We start from the raw sequence: 20349 nt of genomic DNA, 5'->3' as shown, positions 1-20349 counted from the left end.
TTGAGATTGACACTTTTAACGAAACCCTGTCCGCTGATTTTTTTTCTGTGCTCGATCTTTTTCATCATAAGACAATACCAAATAAGATCGTTACTTATATTCAGGTGGGGGATCCAGCCGCGGACCATAAATGTTGGGATAGGCCTGAAGATGGCCGAGAAATGGCCATTAACAAAGATTACCACTTCAAAACCAGGTCAGATGTTGCTGCTGAAACAGCAGCAGCAATTGCTTCAGAATCACTGTGTTCAAGTCTAGTAATTCAACATATTTAAAGTTGCTTCTAATATCTAAAGCATGCAGAGGAATTGTTACATACTGCTAATGAACATCGAGAAATTTACAGCAAAAACATCCCTGAAGTTAAGTTCAACTATAAAATTCAACCGGTTATGGAGATGAGCTTCTGTGGCCAGCTAGTTAGCTCTATCATGCAATGGAGGATGACACATGATCCCGTATAGATATCTGGGGGTTAAAAGAAATATGCAAAAGATAGAACACCGGGTCGACAACATCACCGGGTCGGCAAGATTGAACCTGGCAAGATCGGGTCGACTAGATCAAGGACCGGGTCGGCGTGATCGGGTCGACGAGATCAAATTCCGGGTCGAGAAGACCGGGCGGCGAAGTAGAATAGCGGGTCGGACCCTATTAGGGTCGGCTAGAAAAAGAAAAGAATAAGATCCATACACGTTTCTATGTCCCTTGATATCTATAAGCCGCCGGGTCGGGATCACAAGGACATGTCCGTCAGAAAAAGGAAAGGAATACAGATCGATCACGAAGGTACTTACAAAATCGGGTTAGAAACCGGTTGAGATGGGAGGATCGGATTTTAATAGGGTTAGATTTTCCCTTCCCCCTTGATGCTACCGCTGCCCTATATAAATATGTGGAGATATATATATAAATGGATGGGAGCCGGGTGAGAAACCGGGTGAGACACCGGGTCGGACCCTATTAGGGTCGGCCCCTTTTTTCTTTCCCTCCCCGCTGCCGAATCTTGCTAGCGGGCCAAAGTAAACAGGCTTCCTTTACATATATATGGATATCTTATTTTTTAATATAAGATAGGTCATCCTGTTTGATGATCATGGGCGGCCCAATGTACACTGAATCACATGAGTTGAGGGTGGATTTAGCCTTTATGTATAAACACTGTATATTATTACTAGAAAATATACAAGAATATTAGAAAGAGGCTTAAGAATTTCTTAGTATTCATAGATAAATACTTTTAAGGATTCATTTCAACACATCGAATTCAATTCACATTCAATGCTTACAGACAATCAAGATTCAATCATATCGACATCCATCTCATATTTATTACTCAATCATTCCACCTTAAACTCGCTAAGAGTTTGTTAGGTTCGCACTGATTTATCAGGAGAGTAATGATTGTGTAACCCTAATTCGTCACTGAGCCAATTACTTAGGTTCAAACATTGGCGCCATCCGTGGGACCCGTTTATTGAACGGATTCCTGTAAGATCAAAACACCATTTCATTGTTCCTTTTTCTTGGTCTTGCATGGCCAAGGAAGAAACTCCACTCTCAAAAATAACATCACCTGGGTCCACGGAGGCTAAGACAGGTGATGGGGAAAAATCTCAAAAAGATACCACCATTACTTCTTCACCTCTCATGACTATACAAAGTGCTAAGCATAACCAAGGTGAAAAAAGAGTCTCTGATAAAAAATTATCCGAAGTGAGATCTAGACTCCAATATTCATCTGAGGATGTAGTTACTACAAGACCCGCCCTAAACTCAGGTACTATGGGGTCATTGTTTTCTATAGGGGGAACATCACCCTCACCATCCTCTTCAACCGTAGGCATAAGTGATTCTGTCACCAACACCCAAGGATTCTTGAAAAACCAGAGTCATGAGGCTCAAAATGTCATTCCGACAATTTCTCCTCTTATCACACCCTTGCCTAACGCATCATCATCACTTGGAAGTGAACAAGTAATCCCAGTTGAACAATCTGTCCCTAGTTCATCTGGGACCATTACAGTCCAGGAAAGCCACTTGGTAGAATTGCTAAAGCTTATGGGGGAGTCATCCCAACCACCTCCCCAAACACATACCTCCCCATCCAAAGCACAACCCAATCAAGATTGGTTATCACAACTTACCAATATACTAAAACCAACTCCGCCTCCACCTACAACTATCCCTCAGGGGGCTGTGGAATCTTTGATGTCTTTAATGGTGGAGCAGCTTAAGAAGCAGCAATCTTGCCCAGAACCAACACCACCACCACCGAACCCCGCAAGGGAACTGTTGAGGATGTTAAAAGTATTATCTGGTGAAGAAGTAGGGGAGCAGGCACGAGCTGTAGGTATTCCAAGATCCGCTGTCAAATCAAGGTTCTGTGATTGGATTGCGGAGTATCCATTCCCAGATGGTCAAAAAGTTCCTCCAGTTGTGGGAACTTATGATGGCACTAGAGATCCAGAAGACCACTTAGCATTATATGACCAAGCAATACTCACAGAAAAGTGGGTAGACCCTGTGGCCTGTCACTTGTTCCTTGGAACGTTGCAAGGGCATGCTAGGGATTGGTTTACTGGTTTACCTGAAAGAAGTATAAAAGACTTCCAAGATCTGAAAGAAAAATTTGTCGCTCATTTCTTCCAACAAAAAAGCACCAACGTAATCACTTGGAAGCCCACTTAATAAGACAAAGGGAGAATGAGCCACTCAGAGACTTCATCCTGAGATTCACTCAAGAATGTCAAAGGATACCTGGCCTGCCAGAAAGTCAACAGATCTCAGGCTTTACTCTTGCTTTACACCCAGGAGGACTCCAAGAAAAGTTAACAACAAAGGTTCCAAAGACTTTCAAAGAAGCCATTGATCGAGCATATGACTATCTCCCCTCTAGAGAAACCTCTACTTTAGTGAGAGGGATGATAAGGAAGGATAAGTCATGGGTAGGACCCTCCAAAAGGCCTCGTTTTGATGTTAGGCGAGATGGGCGCAGGGAAGATTACAGAAGAGATACAAGAAGAGATGAACGTCTTGATGACAGAAGAGATAAGAGACCCATTCAATACGGAAAAAATGTCCACCTTGTAGACTTAACAAAATCTCCAAAAGAGATTTTAAAAACTGAGAGGGTGGGTACAACTTTCAAGCCCCTTCCCCCTCTCAGATCTGCAAAGAAAAACATGAACAAGTACTGTGACTTTCATGAAGATCATGGACATGATACTAATGATTGCAGAGAACTACAAGCAGAAATCAAGAGGGCTTTAGAATAAGGAAAATTGGAACATCTTGTCCCTGGAGCAAAGCAGGGAAGAAAAACTCCAGCAAAGAAAACCTTTGCATGGCAGAAAGCATCAGTCAAAAAAGAAAACAATAAAACAATGATGATCCTGGCCCTGCAGAAGGACATGTTTGTATGGTCCACCAAAGAAGAAATCCATAAAAGCGAAAAGCGAATGTATTGAAGGATTGGGCCATAGTTCCAATTTCTTTTCCACCAGTTGAAGCCGTATCCTCAGACCCCGTGGTCATACAAGCTCGCTTGGCAAACTTCGAGGTTGGAAAAATATACTTAGATAATTGGAGTTCTGTTGACATTATCTATGAGAATTGCTTCAATAAACTCCCTCAAAGAGTTAAAGACCTCAAGCGCCCGCCTTTGGCGCCTCTAGTTGGTTTCAATTGTGAATCTAGTTGGCCCATTGGAGAAGTAAGTATGGAGGTGATGATGGGCGAATACCCTCTCCATAGAATTGAAGTTATCGACTTCACCATTGTTAGAGCACCTTCACCATACAATGCGTTGCTCGGTAGGACATCCATGCAAAAATTCGGGGCCGTACCGTCAACCATTCATGGGATGGTTAAGTTTCCCACCCCAGCTGGGGTGGCCACCATAAAAGGGCGCATTGTATGGCCAAGGGAGTGCAAACAAGTTAATAAGGAAAGACCAAAGGAAGTGAAACATGACTTGTCAATTGAAGTAGCAAATGAAGGCCCTGAGCAAAAGATAATCATAAATAGAAAATTCCCAGAGCAGCCAGTTATCATTGGGTCTCAACTTCCCAAAGAGACAAAATGCAAGTTGATCAACCTTTTAAAAGAATTTTTGGACGTCTTTGCATGGGAGACGTCAGACATGACGGGTGTCCCAAGAAAGTTTGCAGAGCACGCCTTAAATGCCAACCCAAACATAGTCCCTATAAGACAAAAGAAAAGAGGTATGGCTCAGGACAGAAGCAAGTCTGCTTGTGAGCAAGTAGACAAGATGGTTGAGGCAGGCATATGCAGAGAAGTTAAGTACTAGACGTGGGTAGCAAACCCAGTTATGGTCAAAAAGGGGGATGGCTCATGGAGGCTGTGTGTTGATTTTAAAGATATCAACAAAGCCTGCCCTAAAGATAACTATCCTCTCCCAGAAATAGGTTGGAAGGTGGAATCCCTAGATGGGTTCAGATTAAAGTGCTTCTTTGATGCTTACAAGGGATACCACCAGATCTCAATGAAGAAAAGTGATGAAGACAAGACTGCTTTCCACACGGACCAGGGCATCTATTGTTTCCAAAAAATGCCATTTGGCTTGAAGAATGCAGGAGCAACTTACCAAAGACTCAGATAGAACTTTCCAACATCAGATCGGAAGAAACATTGAAGCCTATGTGGATGACATAGTCATCAAAAGCCATGATGAGAATGCCATGATAGCTGATATTCAAGAAACTTTTAATACATTTAGGGGCATAAATATGAAGCTAAATCCTTCCAAATGTAGTTTTGGAATGGAGGAAGGAAAGTTCTTAGGTCACATAGTTACGGCAAGAGGAATAAAAGCCAACCCTAAGAAGATTCAAGCAGTTATAGATATGCCCTCTCCAAGGACAAAGAAACAAGTGCAAAGTTTAAATGGGAAGTTGGCTTCCTTAGCCCGATTCCTTTCTAAAGCAGCTGATAGATCCCTCCCATTCTTTAAAACCTTGAAGGGGTGCTTAAGGAAGCAGGATTTCTCTTGGACGGAAGAGGCTGAAAAGACATTCCAAGATATGAAGAAATTTTTGGCTAACCTACCAACACTTACTGCTCCGATACCCGGGGAGACACTCACTCTTTACTTGGGTGCCTCCAAAGAATGTGTAAGTGCTGTCTTGTTAGCAGATAGAAGAAGTTCTCAGATGCCCATATACTTTGTTAGTCGGGCATTGAAAGGGCCCGAGATAAACTACCCGGCCTTGGAAAAGTTAGCCCTTGCTCTAGTCCATTCGGCTAGGCGTCCCAGAAGATACTTTCAGGGACATCCTGTCCAAGTTCTCACAGATAAGCCCATCAGGCAAGTCCTCTCAAAACCTGAAGTGTCTGGTAGGCTAGCTAAGTGGGCAATTGAGCTCGGAGAGCACGAAATAACGTTTCAACCAAGAAACGCAAAGAAGGGCCAGGTTTTGGCAGATTTTTTAGAAGAAGATGCAAGTAAGGAAGAAGAAAACCTACCATGGACTCTTTTTACTGATGGAGCCTCCAGTGCTGGAGGATCTGGAGCAGGTCTCATCCTTATTGATCCAGATAAAAAGGAATACTCCTATGCCCTCCGTTTTGACTTCCTAGCCTCCAACAATGAAGCTGAATATGAAGCTCTCCTAGCAGGGCTAAGAATAGCTAGAAAAATGAAGGTAGAAAATATTCATGCTTATGTTGATTCTCAACTGGTAGCAAATCAGATAAAAGGGGCATTTGAAGCAAGTCAAAAGACCATGCAACTTTATTTGGAGGAAGCCAGAAAGGTCATCTCAGAATTCAAGAAATTCAGCATAGAGCAGGTTCCCAGGAGCCAAAACAAGAAGGTTGATGCCTTAAGTAAGCTTGCATCTTTAAACTTTGCCCATCTTACAAAGGAAGTGCTAGTGGAGGTGTTGGCAGAAAAATCCGTAGTGCCAAAAAAGGAAGTTTCTCAAGTAGAAGAAGTTGAATGTTGGATGACCTCATTATACAATTTCATCAAAGATGGAACCCTTCCTAAAGATAAAGAAAGTGCAAAGAAAATAAGAATGAAAGCACCAATGTATCTGATCATGGAAGGATCCTTGTTCAGAAAATCTTTCCTTGGTCCCCATCTTCGGTGTGTAGGTCCTTTACAAGCAAAAGAACTCATCCAAGAAGTACATGGTGGAACATGTGGTATCCACTCAGGACCAAGATCAGTTACTACCAAGATCATGAGACTTGGATACTTCTGGCCATCTTTATATCGAGATGCCAAGGAAGAAATTGAAAAGTGTCAATCATGTCAGATGCATGCACCTGTGTCCAACAGGCCTAGGCGAGATCTTATCCCGGTTACAACAGCATGGCCATTTTACAAATGGGGAATCGACATAGTCGGTCCATTCCCTCGAGGCATTGGTAACATGAAATTTTTGATAGTAGTTGTGGACTACTTCACAAAGTGGGTAGAGGCGAAGCCATTAGCAACCATTACAGGGCAGCGGGTAATCAATTTCGTGTGGGAACACATAGTATGCAGATTCGGAGTTCCTCATGTGATGGTTAGCGATAATGGGAAGCAATTTGCTGAAAATCCCTTTAAGACATGGTGCCAGGATATGGACATACAACAGAGATTTACCTTAGTAGCCCATCCCCAAGGCAATGGCCAGGTGGAAGTCATGAATAAGGCCATATTGGGAGGAATTAAGGCTAGATTGGGCAAATGCAAAAAAGGATGGGTAGATGAAGTTGCTGGTGTTTTATGGGCTCATCGAACTACTCCAAGAGGAAGCACTCAAGAAACACCATTTAGTTTAGTATATGGAACCGAGGCCGTAATCCCGGCAGAACTCACTGTTGCAACACAAAGAATCATTAATTTTGAACCAACTCAGAATGAAGAATCCCTCAGAGAAAATTTGAATATGATAGAAGAAAGAAGAGATATAGCCCACATTCGTCAAGCAGAGAACGAAAGGCAAATGGCAAAGTACTACAATAAAAAAGTACTCCCCATGACCTTCAAAGTGGGAGACCATGTATGGAGAAAAAATGAAGCAAGCAGAAAGGAAGACCTTGGGAAGCTAGGCCCAAAATGGGAGGGTCCATACACGGTAAAGAAAGCTAATGGAGATGGATCATATATCCTAACAGAGCTTGATGGGTATCCAGTACCCAGAACCTGGAATGCTATTAACCTGAAAAGGTGCTACTTGTAAGGACGGGTCTCTAATACCCGGAAATGCTACTAACCAAAGAAAGTCCTACTGGTGATACAAGATTCCATGTACTTGGTTTCCTCATTATGTTTCATCATGTTTATGACTATGAATAAAGTAGCATTTTTTCTTAAAATTGTTAAAGATTATATTATTATTATGTCATGACAAAAACAACGTTCATCGTTTTCATTCATGGGATGGAAAGATAACACTTCTCATAGGGAAGTAATGGAAAAACAAAGGTCTTAGCACCTTCACTCCTATCAAATTTGAATTTGCAAAATTTTCCACTCATAGGGTGGCATATCAAAATAATCATCATTTCACTCATGGGGTGAAATAGATAAGCATTTCTCATTGGGAAATGAAACTCGCGAGTAATGAATCATAAAGAGCAAAGTTAACTACAACTAAGCTAACATGACCACATTAAAATGTTCATAGGCTAGAAGCCTTACACCAAAAATAAACTTACACAATAAAAGTTAATATGTAGTACAAATACAAATAAGCAAAATAAAACTAAGTCTATGAAGGAGCATGTGGAGCCTCTGATGGGGCAATCTCCTGGGAAGCAGATGGTGAAAGGAGAGACACTATATCCTCCAAAGAAGCATCAGGATCCTCAGTAATAGCATTAATTATTGGAAAGGACTTCTGTCTAAAAACAATTTTAGCATCTTCCATCCTGGTAAGGGATGAGACATCATAGAAGGGAAGAGTAGTGGGATCAAGAGAAGGATCTTTATCTAAAAGATCCACGGCAACAGAATGCCTACCAACAGCAAATGTAGCTTGGTTAAAATCACCAATTATCTTCATAACGTCCGGGTGACTAATAGCAAGCTTAAACAACTGAGGAAAGGCTAGAATGACATCCCTCCTAAGTTGAGCACCTTTCTCAATATCCTCCTCCAAGTTCCTCCCCCTAGCCCTTTCTTCATCAAGAACCCTCTCTACCTCCCTTCCCCTAACATCACTTACCTCCAACTTCTCCTTAAGCATACTAACTTCATTCTCTAAACAAATGAATGATAATAACAACAATAATATATATATATATATATACACAACGTACCCTAGCCAAATGTTCTAGCGAATGGAAGCTAGTTTCTGCTGCAAGGAGTGGGGGAACGAAGGAATCTCCATATTGCCTTGCTACATCAGGATCTCTCACATCAGAATTAAGATGAAGAGGCTTGGATGGGATATAATAGTCGTTTCCCACCCGCTTATCAAAGTCATCCATGGAGTGGGAAAAACTTGCTTGAAGGTTGAAGGTACGAGAAGAATCATTATAACCGAGTTTATAAGCGCTCTTACGCCTAAGCCCATTCCACACATCTTCGTCAATACCCTGAAGAATAGGGAACTCTGAACAATGGAATCCTTCCCGGTTCATAGGCTCAAGTGTGGCCATGCATTCATCCAAACTGTCCCGGGAGGATAGCAAGGGAAGAAGTCCAATAGAAGTGGAACCAAAAGAAGAGGAAGTGAACCTGCCAAAAGGATTAAGTGTAGGTGGAGGAGCAGTCATGCAGCGTTTAGAGGGAGGGCTAGCAATATTTTCCCCAACCCTCTTCTCACCATGCAACAGACCTAGAGAAGAATTTTTAGCTGCACAATTAGAGAAAATGTTTAGTCATATAATAAACTAAGTAAACTAAATGCACATGTATGCAAATATAAGTATATTTGTAAGGAAAGATAAGTACCAATGGGAGAAAGAGAGGGAACACTTCCAAGTAAAGCAGATATCCTCTTACCACATTCCTTTTCTGAAGGATGGGAGGAATAAGAAAGAAGGGGAGAACCATCAATGCCAAGATTTTGGCGCTCAGGAGAAAAAGAGAATCTCATAGCCTGGGAGGTGTCTTGAGAAACTTCCATAGGAGAACCTCCTATCTCATCATCAAAAGGCTCAATGGGCTCAGTAGGCTTGGTGGGCTTGCAATTGCTAGATGCGTTAAGCCTTTCAATGTCCAGGCCCAAGCCCTCCATGAGACTCATAGCTGAGAAACAACAAAAAAGCAACAATAAAGAGCAAATTATTGTTAGCAAGTATATATATATAAAAAAAAATTAAAAAAAAAATAATAATAATAATAAATCCATACGTTTTCCTGTGGACACATCAACTAGGGTTGGAGCATCTCCTTCCCAATCTTGGCTAACCTTGGCAAGAACCAAAATAGCTTCATGCTTAGCATAACTCCTATATGGGACGGAAACTCCCATTATTCTCTCACAATCCTCCTTGTTGACTAAGTGCTCATCAGGCAAGGCATTAACTTTTTTATTAATCCTAAGATTGGCTTTCTTACATTTGGTATCCCTCCATTCAAGAAAAGCAATCTTATCTTGGGGAATAAAGGAAGCATCAACAAAAAAATAATCAACACACCAAAACTTAATGGTGCCGGAGAGATTGGTCATTAGTAAAGAACCAGACTCTCTAACGACAAAAGTAAACCAATCTCCGGTAGTAACCAACCTAAAAAACTTCCTAAACAGGTGTACCGATGGAGGAATCAGAATCTCTAAAGCTGCTAAAATCATCTCAAAAAGCAAAATCTTACTAGCACCGACGGGTTGAGTCTGAGCAATACCTATTCTATAATGTGCTAACACGTCTAGATAAAAGGCTGTCAAAGGAAGTCTAAGGTTGGAAACGGTTAAGTAGGCTTGATAAAAAGCAACCTTTCGAGGAGGACTATTGGCTCTTTGGTCTGAAGTAGCCCTAACGGGATTATACTTAACAAGGCATGGAAAATCTTCTAGCAGTTTTTCAAACCCAAAAAAACCAAGACGCGAATCTGTGTCATCAACCCCTACGGGAATAGAAATATCTTCATCATCTATCACATCCAAAGGGTCAATATTGTCTGCAGACATGTCTAGTATATTTTCTAAGGTACCCTAAAAAACAATCCAAAAAGGAAACCTGAGAAAAGAAAAGACCAAGGTCTATGCGCATTTTGGAACCCCATGTCTAGGTATATGTTATCAATTAACATTACACATAAAAGTAAATATACGTTCACATGAGGAGTCGCGAAAATGACTTATTTCATACAGTTCAAATATATATACACATACGTGTATATATAATAGCAGGCTCATTATAATTTTAAATGACATATGTCTAATTACTAGTATCATGTATCATCAAAACATGATTTATCCTATGCGACTATCATATTATATATATAAAAAAAAGGGTGCATAAAGTCAAACATGGCTATTGACAAGCAATAAGCAAATTCACAGCCTACATGTCTACGTAATTGACACAATGGGAGTACAAGGATTTGAATATCCAGCTTAACATGAATGCATCCAATCACACTATTTTGGCAAAGTATGTATATTGTATATCATGTATGCAGAAAGAAGCAAAATCCATACAAAAATGAATAACAATTCAACATCAACTTTTATCAAGTGATACGTACTTTACATCTCTAATTCTAAGGATAAAGAAAAAGATATTTATTATTTTTCAAAGTGAATTATATTCACTGCAAAAACTTATATCACATGTGATAAGAACTACAAAATTATATTCACTTCTCATAACTAGGTAGTATTACAAATTTTCGAATACCTCTAAGTGGAAATCTGAAAAACTGAGGGAAGATTTGAGATAATGCAGCAGCACACCACTTAAAGAAAATCAAGTCCTTCCAGATGGATGGCTTAAAGCAAAGCTATCTTCTTCGAAATGGAGTCTGCACAGAAAAAAGGAGTAAAGTTTACATATAAAAAATCTGTCTAAATTTTTTATATCTAAACTTGGGGGGATTTGATCCCGTATAGATATCTCGGGATTAAAAGAAATATGCAAAAGATAGAACACCGGGTCGACAACATCACCGGGTCGGCAAGATTGAACCTGGCAAGATCGGGTCGACTAGATCAAGGACCGGGTCGGCGTGATCGGGTCGACGAGATCAAATTCCGGGTCGAGAAGACCGGGCGGCGAAGTAGAATAGCGGGTCGGACCCTATTAGGGTCGGCTAGAAAAAGAAAAGAATAAGATCCATACACGTTTCTATGTCCCTTGATATCTATAAGCCGGCGGGTCGGGATCACAAGGACATGTCCGTCAGAAAAAGGAAAGGAATACAGATCGATCACGAAGGTACTTACAAAATCGGGTTAGAAACCGGGTGAGATGGGAGGATCGGATTTTAATAGGGTCGGATTTTCCCTTCCCCCTTGATGCTACCGCCGCCCTATATAAATATGTGGAGATATATATATAAATGGATGGGAGCCGGGTGAGAAACCGGGTGAGACACCGGGTCGGACCCTATTAGGGTCGGCCCCTTTTTTCTTTCCCTCCCCGCTGCCGAATCTTGCTAGCGAGCCAAAGTAAACAGGCTTCCTTTACATATATATGGATATCTTATTTTTTAATATAAGATAGGTCATCCTGTTTGATGATCATGGGCGGCCCAATGTACACTGAATCACATGAGTTGAGGGTGGATTTAGCCTTTATGTATAAACACTGTATATTATAACTAGAAAAGAGAGTTCACTATACAAGAATATTAGAAAGAGGCTTAAGACTTTCTCAGTATTCATAGATAAATACTTTTAAGGATTCATTTCAACACATCGAATTCAATTCACATTCAATGCTTACAGACAATCAAGATTCAATCATATCGACATCCATCTCATATTTATTACTCAATCATTCCACCTTAAACTCGCTAAGAGTTTGTTAGGTTCGCACTGATTTATCAGGAGAGTAATGATTGTGTAACCCTAATTCGTCACTAAGCCAATTACTTAGGTTCAAACAGCACATATCTTGACTTTGTTACCGGATATGATGGAGAAGACCATGCTAATTGGGGAAATACTACATGGTTCAGTTGCGATAACAAGTTTACCTGGAACTCATGTAAGTTTTCTTTCATTCATTTTTAGTCTATAAAAGTTTTGGATGTTTGACCCATTTCTATACATATGGTCAGTTAGTGTTATGTTTTAATTCTAATTTGTTAACTAAAAAAAGGGTCATACGGGTTAAGCATGTCAGATGGGTCAAATAGCTTGAACATCGTCCAAAATGTATTCAAATGCCTAGATAATAAAACCTATTAAAGGTGGGTATATCTGCATATCTTAAAATTCCCTTTCAAGATGTAAACATAAATGTTTTAGTTATTGTACCTGAGAAATAGTTTGCAATGGTGCTGCATACCAACGTTAGAAAACCTTGCTACGTCACAGGGAGGTTATTTTTTTCAAATGAGATCCTTTATTTTATTCTACTCTTTTAGACTGTTAGAGATGAATTGTTCATCAGTACATGAAATGATATTTGCCACCTACGACACAAGGTTACAAGTGAATATTTCTTTCACTGGATTGCCCTTGGGAGATGGCACTGCCTGGAAAGGCCCTAAGAAGCGTATATTTAAAAATTAGTTTGTAAATATAAAAATCAATGTGAGCCTCTATTCTTAGTATTTGGATCGGGTGAAGGTTCTGTTCACAGGGTAAAGCTTCTTTCATCTAGAAACCTAGTTTAGTACAGGAAGACAACAGAAGCTATCATGTGCAGCCTCTTGCCAAATTCTCCGAGTGCTACTTTAAGCAGAACAAAGGGCAAAATTTCCCATTTTATTTCTCTATACAACACAAGCAGAGATTATTTCCAACAATTTATCAAACAAATTTTATCAAAACTGTGTTTAAACTGTATAGTTCATTACAACATCTGAAAATATGTGTATAGTAAAACAACTTTGTGTTTCAAACTATATAGCTAAAATTATGTAAAACAATGCCTTTGTTTCTTCCTAATGTACTATCAAATCAATTCACTCGGCACAACTGAATATACATGATGTAAAAGAATCCACAAATTCAATCAGGAAAGTTGAGATCGATTGTTAAACAAATCAGAACAAACTTCTTGTGACCTTCCAATCTAATGGTAGTTAATGGTTTTCTGTTGGGGTTTGAAGGGATGATATTAAGTCAACGTGCAATATCTGACTTTATGGTGTATCCCAATTGTTGCTCTATTTCCCAACTCGACTTAGCTTCTGACCCATTATGTTCTGGGTTGTACTCCTCCAACTTGGACAAGAGTTCATGAGCGGTTTGGGCAGAGACAATAATCCGACGGGCTTCAGGGGTGATGAAACCTTCATCAACAGCCTTCTCTATGAAAGACAGTAACGAGTTGTAGTATCCATCTACGTTCAATAATCCTACCTGTATAGTACATACCCAAAATGATAAACAATTTTGTACGTATGTGATGTAAAATGTATGTATGGTATACCAGTGTATTGCACGTGTGATGTGTATACATATGTCTGCGTATTCTACTTGTGCCCGCGTTATGAAAATATCAATTACCGGTTTTTGGTGGATTCCAAGTTGTGCCCATGTAATGACTTCAAGAAGCTCCTCAAGTGTACCATACCCACCTGTAGATTTGCAAAACTTTCAAGTTGTTGTATTCTGTCAAAATCAAATACTGAAGACATGTATCTTCCTAGAAATTTAAAACTTTGCAAACAAATTAGTACCAGGTAATGCGATAAATGCATCAGCTTGGCGTGCCATCTCGGCTTTTCGTTGATGCATATTCGACACTGATTTTACATCACCAACAGTTTCTCCAATAATCTGAGGTTTCCAACATTAGTCTGATTTCTACATAGTATAAGAAAACTAAGCAATTTATGAGACTAAATGGTAATTAATTACCTCTTTGGACATAAGCACTTCAGGTATAACTCTGCAATGCAGCACAAAGGACATGGTAAATTAGACAATCAGTTATCATATAATACGAATTGGTATTAACTAAAAGTGAAGGATTTGAAAATGACACGAATACATTGTTAAATGCACAATATTGTACTAAAAAAATCTGACCCTATATTTCTCCATTTACAACCACTTTGAGTTAGCCTGGTTAGCTCAAGTGGCCAATCGTCTCATACAAAGTCGGACCCCACCATGTTTACCCCTTATGATTGATGGGGTGCAAAAGGTTTGCAAGCATGATTGAGGATATTTAACCATAAATAACGCTTATTTGTGGGGTATTTGGAGGAGTTTTACTGGGGCATGAGTTATGCGGCTTGTATATATCTTGCCAATGTGGTATCAGGGTATTTTCTCCTATCTACATCTTTTAACAATGAGGTACAAGTTTTTATAAACACACTTGGTTATTATTGAAGGTCCTAAATACTGTTACCAACAAAATGAAAAAAGTTATTAACATTTTGGTTTTCCTAATGAAAAAAAGAGAAAAGATGCATTATTTGCATAGCTAGAAAAAATGGATACAGATATATCTAGTATTTTATAACTACAATTGAAGAACAATAAAGAATTTTTCAAAACATATTACATTAATATAATTGGGGTTTAAGCCATAAACAAGTTTTTGGTCACAATGAAATATAAACCAAAAAATGTATTAACATACTAGATAAAAAAAACCAAAAAAATGTATTAACAAGATTTTAATTTAACTCCTCATCATAATAGTATTGTTGTCAAAAGATTTTCGACTTTATAATTATCATGCAAATATGTACATGTTTTTGATAATGAAATTAAGAAAAGAGTGTATTAGTAAAAAGTAGTAGTAGTATATATACCCTAAGACGTGGCAACCACCATCAAACACGGACTTGGAAACCAGGCCCATCAACCCAATGCTTCCTCCTCCATAGACTAAATCAATCTTCCTTTCAACCTGCCACATTTCAATATTCTCCAATCATATTAAATTAACTAAATTAATTTAATTATCATGTATATATACATTTCTTTATTTTGATGTTTCCATTTTTTTATACTATAACAATACCTTTTAAACACGAAACCCTGTCTTAACACTCCACGTTACTAACGGTCTTATTTGTATTTTCAATAGTTTATATTCGGTGCAACACACGGAGAATATAGCTCGTTCATATAAATATAAATATAACTTATATATGTATAGTCTCCTACAATATAATATATGGACTTGTTTATAGTTCTTATTAATTATTAAATAATAAAAAAAATTTAAGGCCTAAAACCCTTGAAATGATGAAAGTTGATACGCAGTTGATATGACATTTTGGGTCTTTCTATGTCTTACATTCATATCTGCTCTTATCTTATAACAACTATATAAACAAACTACCCCTTCCAAAATTTAACACTCTACCTTTAAAATCTATAATTTACCCATTTAATCTATACTACCATCAAAACTTTATCTTTGAAATTCCAAAAATACCCTTAAAAAAAACCTTATGTGTGTTTCTTCCCTTCCTTGAAGTTGCTCACATAATATACCACAAAAACACACGGTGGTTTGCACTTTCTACCGGACTAAGAAACACTTGAGTTGAATCATACATTCATGTAATAACACGATACCGCTACTTAACCAGTGTTTTATTCTTATGCCCCGCCACATCGCGGGTACAAGGCTAGTATATAGATAGACGATTAGACGGCACCTAACTATTGTTGATCTTTGGTGACCGATCCAATAAGTATCTAAGTATGTCATTATAGATTCAAAACATATAATAACGATAAGAAACAAAATACTAGTATATGTTGACTAATTTCCTTTAGAAAGAAGCCAAAACATTAATTGTCGGCATATAAAACACACATATAAATCATTATATTGTGTGTAGTAATGTACCTAACTCGATAATGTTTTGACATGTTCTTTCATAGGATATAGCATGACATAAATCGTACAAGAGGTAAGGTTACACCTTTTTCATAAAAACACCAAAAGTATGTTGCCTTTTTGTCTCCACAAACAAACATCCAATACACATCTACTACAAGTCTACAACCAACAACTAGCTAAGTAGCCAATTTATATATTTTGAAAGTTTTATGATGTAATGAGGCACACCACCTCAACGTTGAAGCCGTACCAGGGTCAACCATCCATCATATGGGTGGTGTCGTTTAGAGATGAAAGTGAGGTCGTTGGACCGAGGTGGATGTGTCTACGTCGGGTTCTACACGAGTCATTTCAATTTTAAATTTTTTCTTTTACTTTATTTTTTTGTTGAGTATTGATTTTTTTATAGGTTTAAGATAATAATAAATTTATAATAATTTTTTTGCCATCATAACAAATATACATATTATACTACAAAATGTATACTTGTATAAAGCATTACTCATGCTTAATTATCAAATTATGGTAGAATTTGGGTGGTTGTATACTCGTATGTGCCATATTTCATATTTGTCTTATAAAGACGATGTTTGTGAAGGCCATTTTTACTAATTAAACAAAGCCTTTGTGAAGGCCATTTTTACTAATTAAACAAAGCCTTTCGCTTTTGTTGACTTTGACTAAAGTAATGGTTCAAATATATATATGTATGGCCTTCTTTAATTCTAGCTTATATATTATTTTAATTATTATTATATTATTTTATTATATATTATGAATATATGCACCATAAACGAATAAAAAGCAGTGAACAAGGTTTACTTACGTGTCAAAAATGGACTAAAGGTATTTTATATATGTTTAGCCTATTCCAGTCCATGATGAATATATATACTTCTAATATATATAGTTTAACAAAAGAACTCAATTAAATAAGTAGAGCATTAATTAAGTTTATACGCAACTTGTATATATATATATATATCATATATACATGCTACTTCAATTTAATTTCATTAAATATTGAACAACATATATAATTTTAGACTTTTGAGTGTTGCATACATGACCAGCAATCGACCTATGCCACGTCACATTTAGCTGAAATTAAGACGACCCACATATATTATACACGCACAAAATACCAAAAGAAAACCGATTTTTGGGATATAAAGCTTTTCTTATATATAATATGAATGAATAAATAAACAGATTACAAAAAATAAACACAACTAGTGGGAAAAGATCAATTGAATTACATATTAGCAATAATCAAACTTGGCATTTTGTAGTGTGACAAAAATATCGACTGATTGTCAAATGCATGGGTTCATTAGGATTTAGGACTGCATGTATGTACTTAATTACCAGAAATCTATTAGCTCATTTTTAGATGCACATAATTAGTGAATATATATGACAAGCCTATGACATAACAAAGATTGTTATCATAATCATTATATTATATTCTATTTGCATATACTTTGTACTATCTAGCATAAGATTATCAAATATATAGAAGATGGTCATATAGATACCACACAATTTTGGATTAATATACCACAATTATTTTGTTAATTTATACAGTCTGCATAAAAAACTCCACAAAAATTAATTTTCAACCCCCAAAATGATCAAATTGTACGTAGGCCGGGTAAAAGGGAAAACACAAGTTTAGTTTTAACTAAACAATATATAACGATACTTAATCTCAGCTGGATATTGAGAAAACTAGAGACTGCTTCTAGAAAGATCTCTGATCAGTAACGTGAAATTTATTACTACTAGATAGAGATAGAGATGTCGTACCAATTCATTGCCAAGTTGGATGGCGGCATGGCGATAAACGGGATTCTTGCCTGAACTGCTTCCACAAAAGACACAAATTCTCTTAAATCTTGAAGGTAATTTGGTGGTAGTTAACACCGTTGCCCCGTCTTGTTTAAGGTGGTTAATACTTTCCATTTATGGAAATAATATTACTCACTTTCTCTTTTTTGTGTTGCTTATCTATAAGACTATACTTTCCCACTTACTTGTAACTTTAAAGATTGGATATATAGAGAGAAAGATTGGATATATATATAGAGAGATTAGAGATCATGTGAGAATGGTGGGAGAGAAAGATTTGTGTTTATATATTTGTATAAATTCTACTAGTACCCCAACACCTGGCAAAGCATGCCACCATCTATAACTTTATTATATTTATAAAATTAAAATTAAAATATATAAAAAACTAGACACGATGGGATCGATCGCTATCAATGGCTCAAAATGTGAAACACGATCTAGTTTTTTGTATGCCTTCATGTGCTAGCTCTACTTTCGCATATACTTTCGTATCTTTAATCTCTCTTAAATTAGAAGAAGTAGGTCGAGATCGAGCGTTCGTATAAATGTAAAACTACTCATGTATAGCTACTAAGAAGTTTTTATTATTATTATTTAAAGACGCGTTTTGAATTGGCCGGACTCCAATCTACGAGACAATGATGCAGGATAGACTACTTGTCTTAATCTAATCTGCATTTCGTAAAGCGATATACTCCGTATATCTCTAAGGAAAAATCTCATATATCCATGTCACTAGACATGGTTGGATATTTTAGTATAATTGGGTAAACTTGTTTGACCATAATTTTTATAATAATACATCATATAGGCTTGGAGGTACGAAGTACACACCTATCTGAGCTTATTATAAACTTAGGGGATACGGGTGTAGCACCCGTGGGAGCAGATCCAAGGGGTGGCAGCCCCTAGCGGGGTTCAAGGGACAAAGCCCTTAGCTGGGGACAAATTTCCGTTCATATCCTCATTCTAGTCATTCACAAATTTTCTGCTGGTTCTATATGCTCTCAAACATAAAATACACAGAAAATTCTCAATCTATGATTTTATCCAATTGAATAGTTTGGGTGAATCCAAATTGATTCAATTTGAAAGGGACCACATGCCTTCAAACATTCTTTTATATATTTGGTTATAGTGTGTTCGAATTCCGTATTCCCCAACAGAAAATTTGAGTTTTTTTAATATACGATCAACGTTAACGTTATGAGTATGAAGGGCCTATTTCTTAATCATGGCGCGCACAAGCACCCGAAATTATAAGACGGGCCTGATTTAAACTATTACAACCATAAAATAAATGTATATATTGACTTTTAAATATTCCTTTTTTCTTCTTCTCAAGACCCATGAACCATATATATCTTTCTCATTTTCTCCTATATATTGTCAGTTCCATCTCCATCTATGACTTAATTAGCTTCACTGTGTTGTTTGAAAGTTATATGCAAGTGAAACAAATAAAATTTAATTAGTTATAATAAAACGTTGTTCAACGAGACTAGAATTATCAAATTACAATGTTGCCAACAATTGTTCAATCAGTAAAAATGATTTCATGAATTACTTAGTCAAAACTCAAGGGTTGAGTGAGTGAACGTTCGTACAATGTGAATAATGTGTTGTCGTAAAAAGAAAGAAAGGATAACGGACTAACGACAGGAATGAGTGAGTGAACGTTCGTACTACGAGAATAATGTGTTGTCCTACATTCAAGGGTTGCTAGCTACAAGACAAAAATGTAGAATGCCATGACACTTAATTATTCCTTTGATCCTCGAATGATCAAAAGAAACTTGACCAAAGCAATTATATATGCACAATTCTCATCGTTTATAATGCACAATGTTGGGAAATTGGTAAGTGTTTTAGGCATGGTCCACTTTCATGTGAAGCTTAAAAAGCTTTATTCTTGCCAAAAAAAAATTTTTTTTTTCTTCAGAATACCATTAGTATTTATTATTAAGACTTTCGGTGAAAGACCAAAAGACACCAAACAAAGAGTTACAACAAGTTATTAAGAGAAATTTGCCATAAAACTAACTTATCTTCTTTACTATGACAATTAATCCAAAAAAATAATGAAACAATATCCTTAAAGATATCAATACTAGTTAAAGTACTACCATTAAAGACAACATTATTTCGATGCTTCCACAACGCCGCCACCACCACGTTAAGAAAATCGCCTCTAAAATAGTCTTATATTTCTTTAATATTGGTAGACTCAATATCCAATCTAGACATTTTGACGGATTTTAAAGTCTGGAATTTGAAGTTGAAGCCAAGACTTCATTAGCACACGAAGCTCACTAGTGGTGTTACAGACCTTAAAAATATGATTCGACATTTCCGCATTAGACTGACATATAGGACAGGAAATAGAAGGATCTCAATACCTCTATGACTAAGGTTAAATCTAGTAGGTAGACGATCTTTCAATAAACTCCAAATGAAAATATTCATCTTAATTATTTCCCTTATTTCCCTACGTCACTCCCAAGTTCCGAATATATTTGTAACACGTTCTAAAATGGGACAATCTGATTGTTTTCTAATCGAAATAATCGAGGGTACCTGCTGGACAAAGATGAG

General features: G+C 37.4%; 1 protein-coding gene and 1 long non-coding RNA gene across 2 annotated transcripts; one reads left to right on the top strand and one right to left on the bottom strand.

Moving 5' to 3' along the window:
• The first annotated feature begins 10940 nt into the window (after window positions 1-10940).
• On the top strand, window positions 10941-13612 carry LOC122606275. Its single transcript, XR_006324849.1, has 2 exons — window positions 10941-12120; window positions 13193-13612. It is a non-coding gene; the product is annotated as an uncharacterized LOC122606275 (long non-coding RNA).
• On the bottom strand, window positions 12877-18139 carry LOC122606274 (probable cytokinin riboside 5'-monophosphate phosphoribohydrolase LOGL10). Its single transcript, XM_043779237.1, has 6 exons — window positions 17710-18139; window positions 14855-14952; window positions 13947-13977; window positions 13766-13865; window positions 13593-13663; window positions 12877-13445 (listed from the first exon to the last, which is right to left on the bottom strand). Exons 1-6 carry the CDS (start codon window positions 17863-17865, stop codon window positions 13206-13208), a joined length of 696 nt encoding a protein of 231 aa, XP_043635172.1. The 5' UTR covers window positions 17866-18139; the 3' UTR covers window positions 12877-13205.
• Window positions 18140-20349: the final 2210 nt, after the last annotated feature.

The sequence above is a fragment of the Erigeron canadensis genome, chromosome 6, assembly GCF_010389155.1.
Source record: "Erigeron canadensis isolate Cc75 chromosome 6, C_canadensis_v1, whole genome shotgun sequence".
In the NCBI taxonomy this organism is placed as follows: Eukaryota; Viridiplantae; Streptophyta; class Magnoliopsida; order Asterales; family Asteraceae; genus Erigeron; species Erigeron canadensis.
This window is presented reverse-complemented; position numbering and strand designations above follow the sequence as displayed.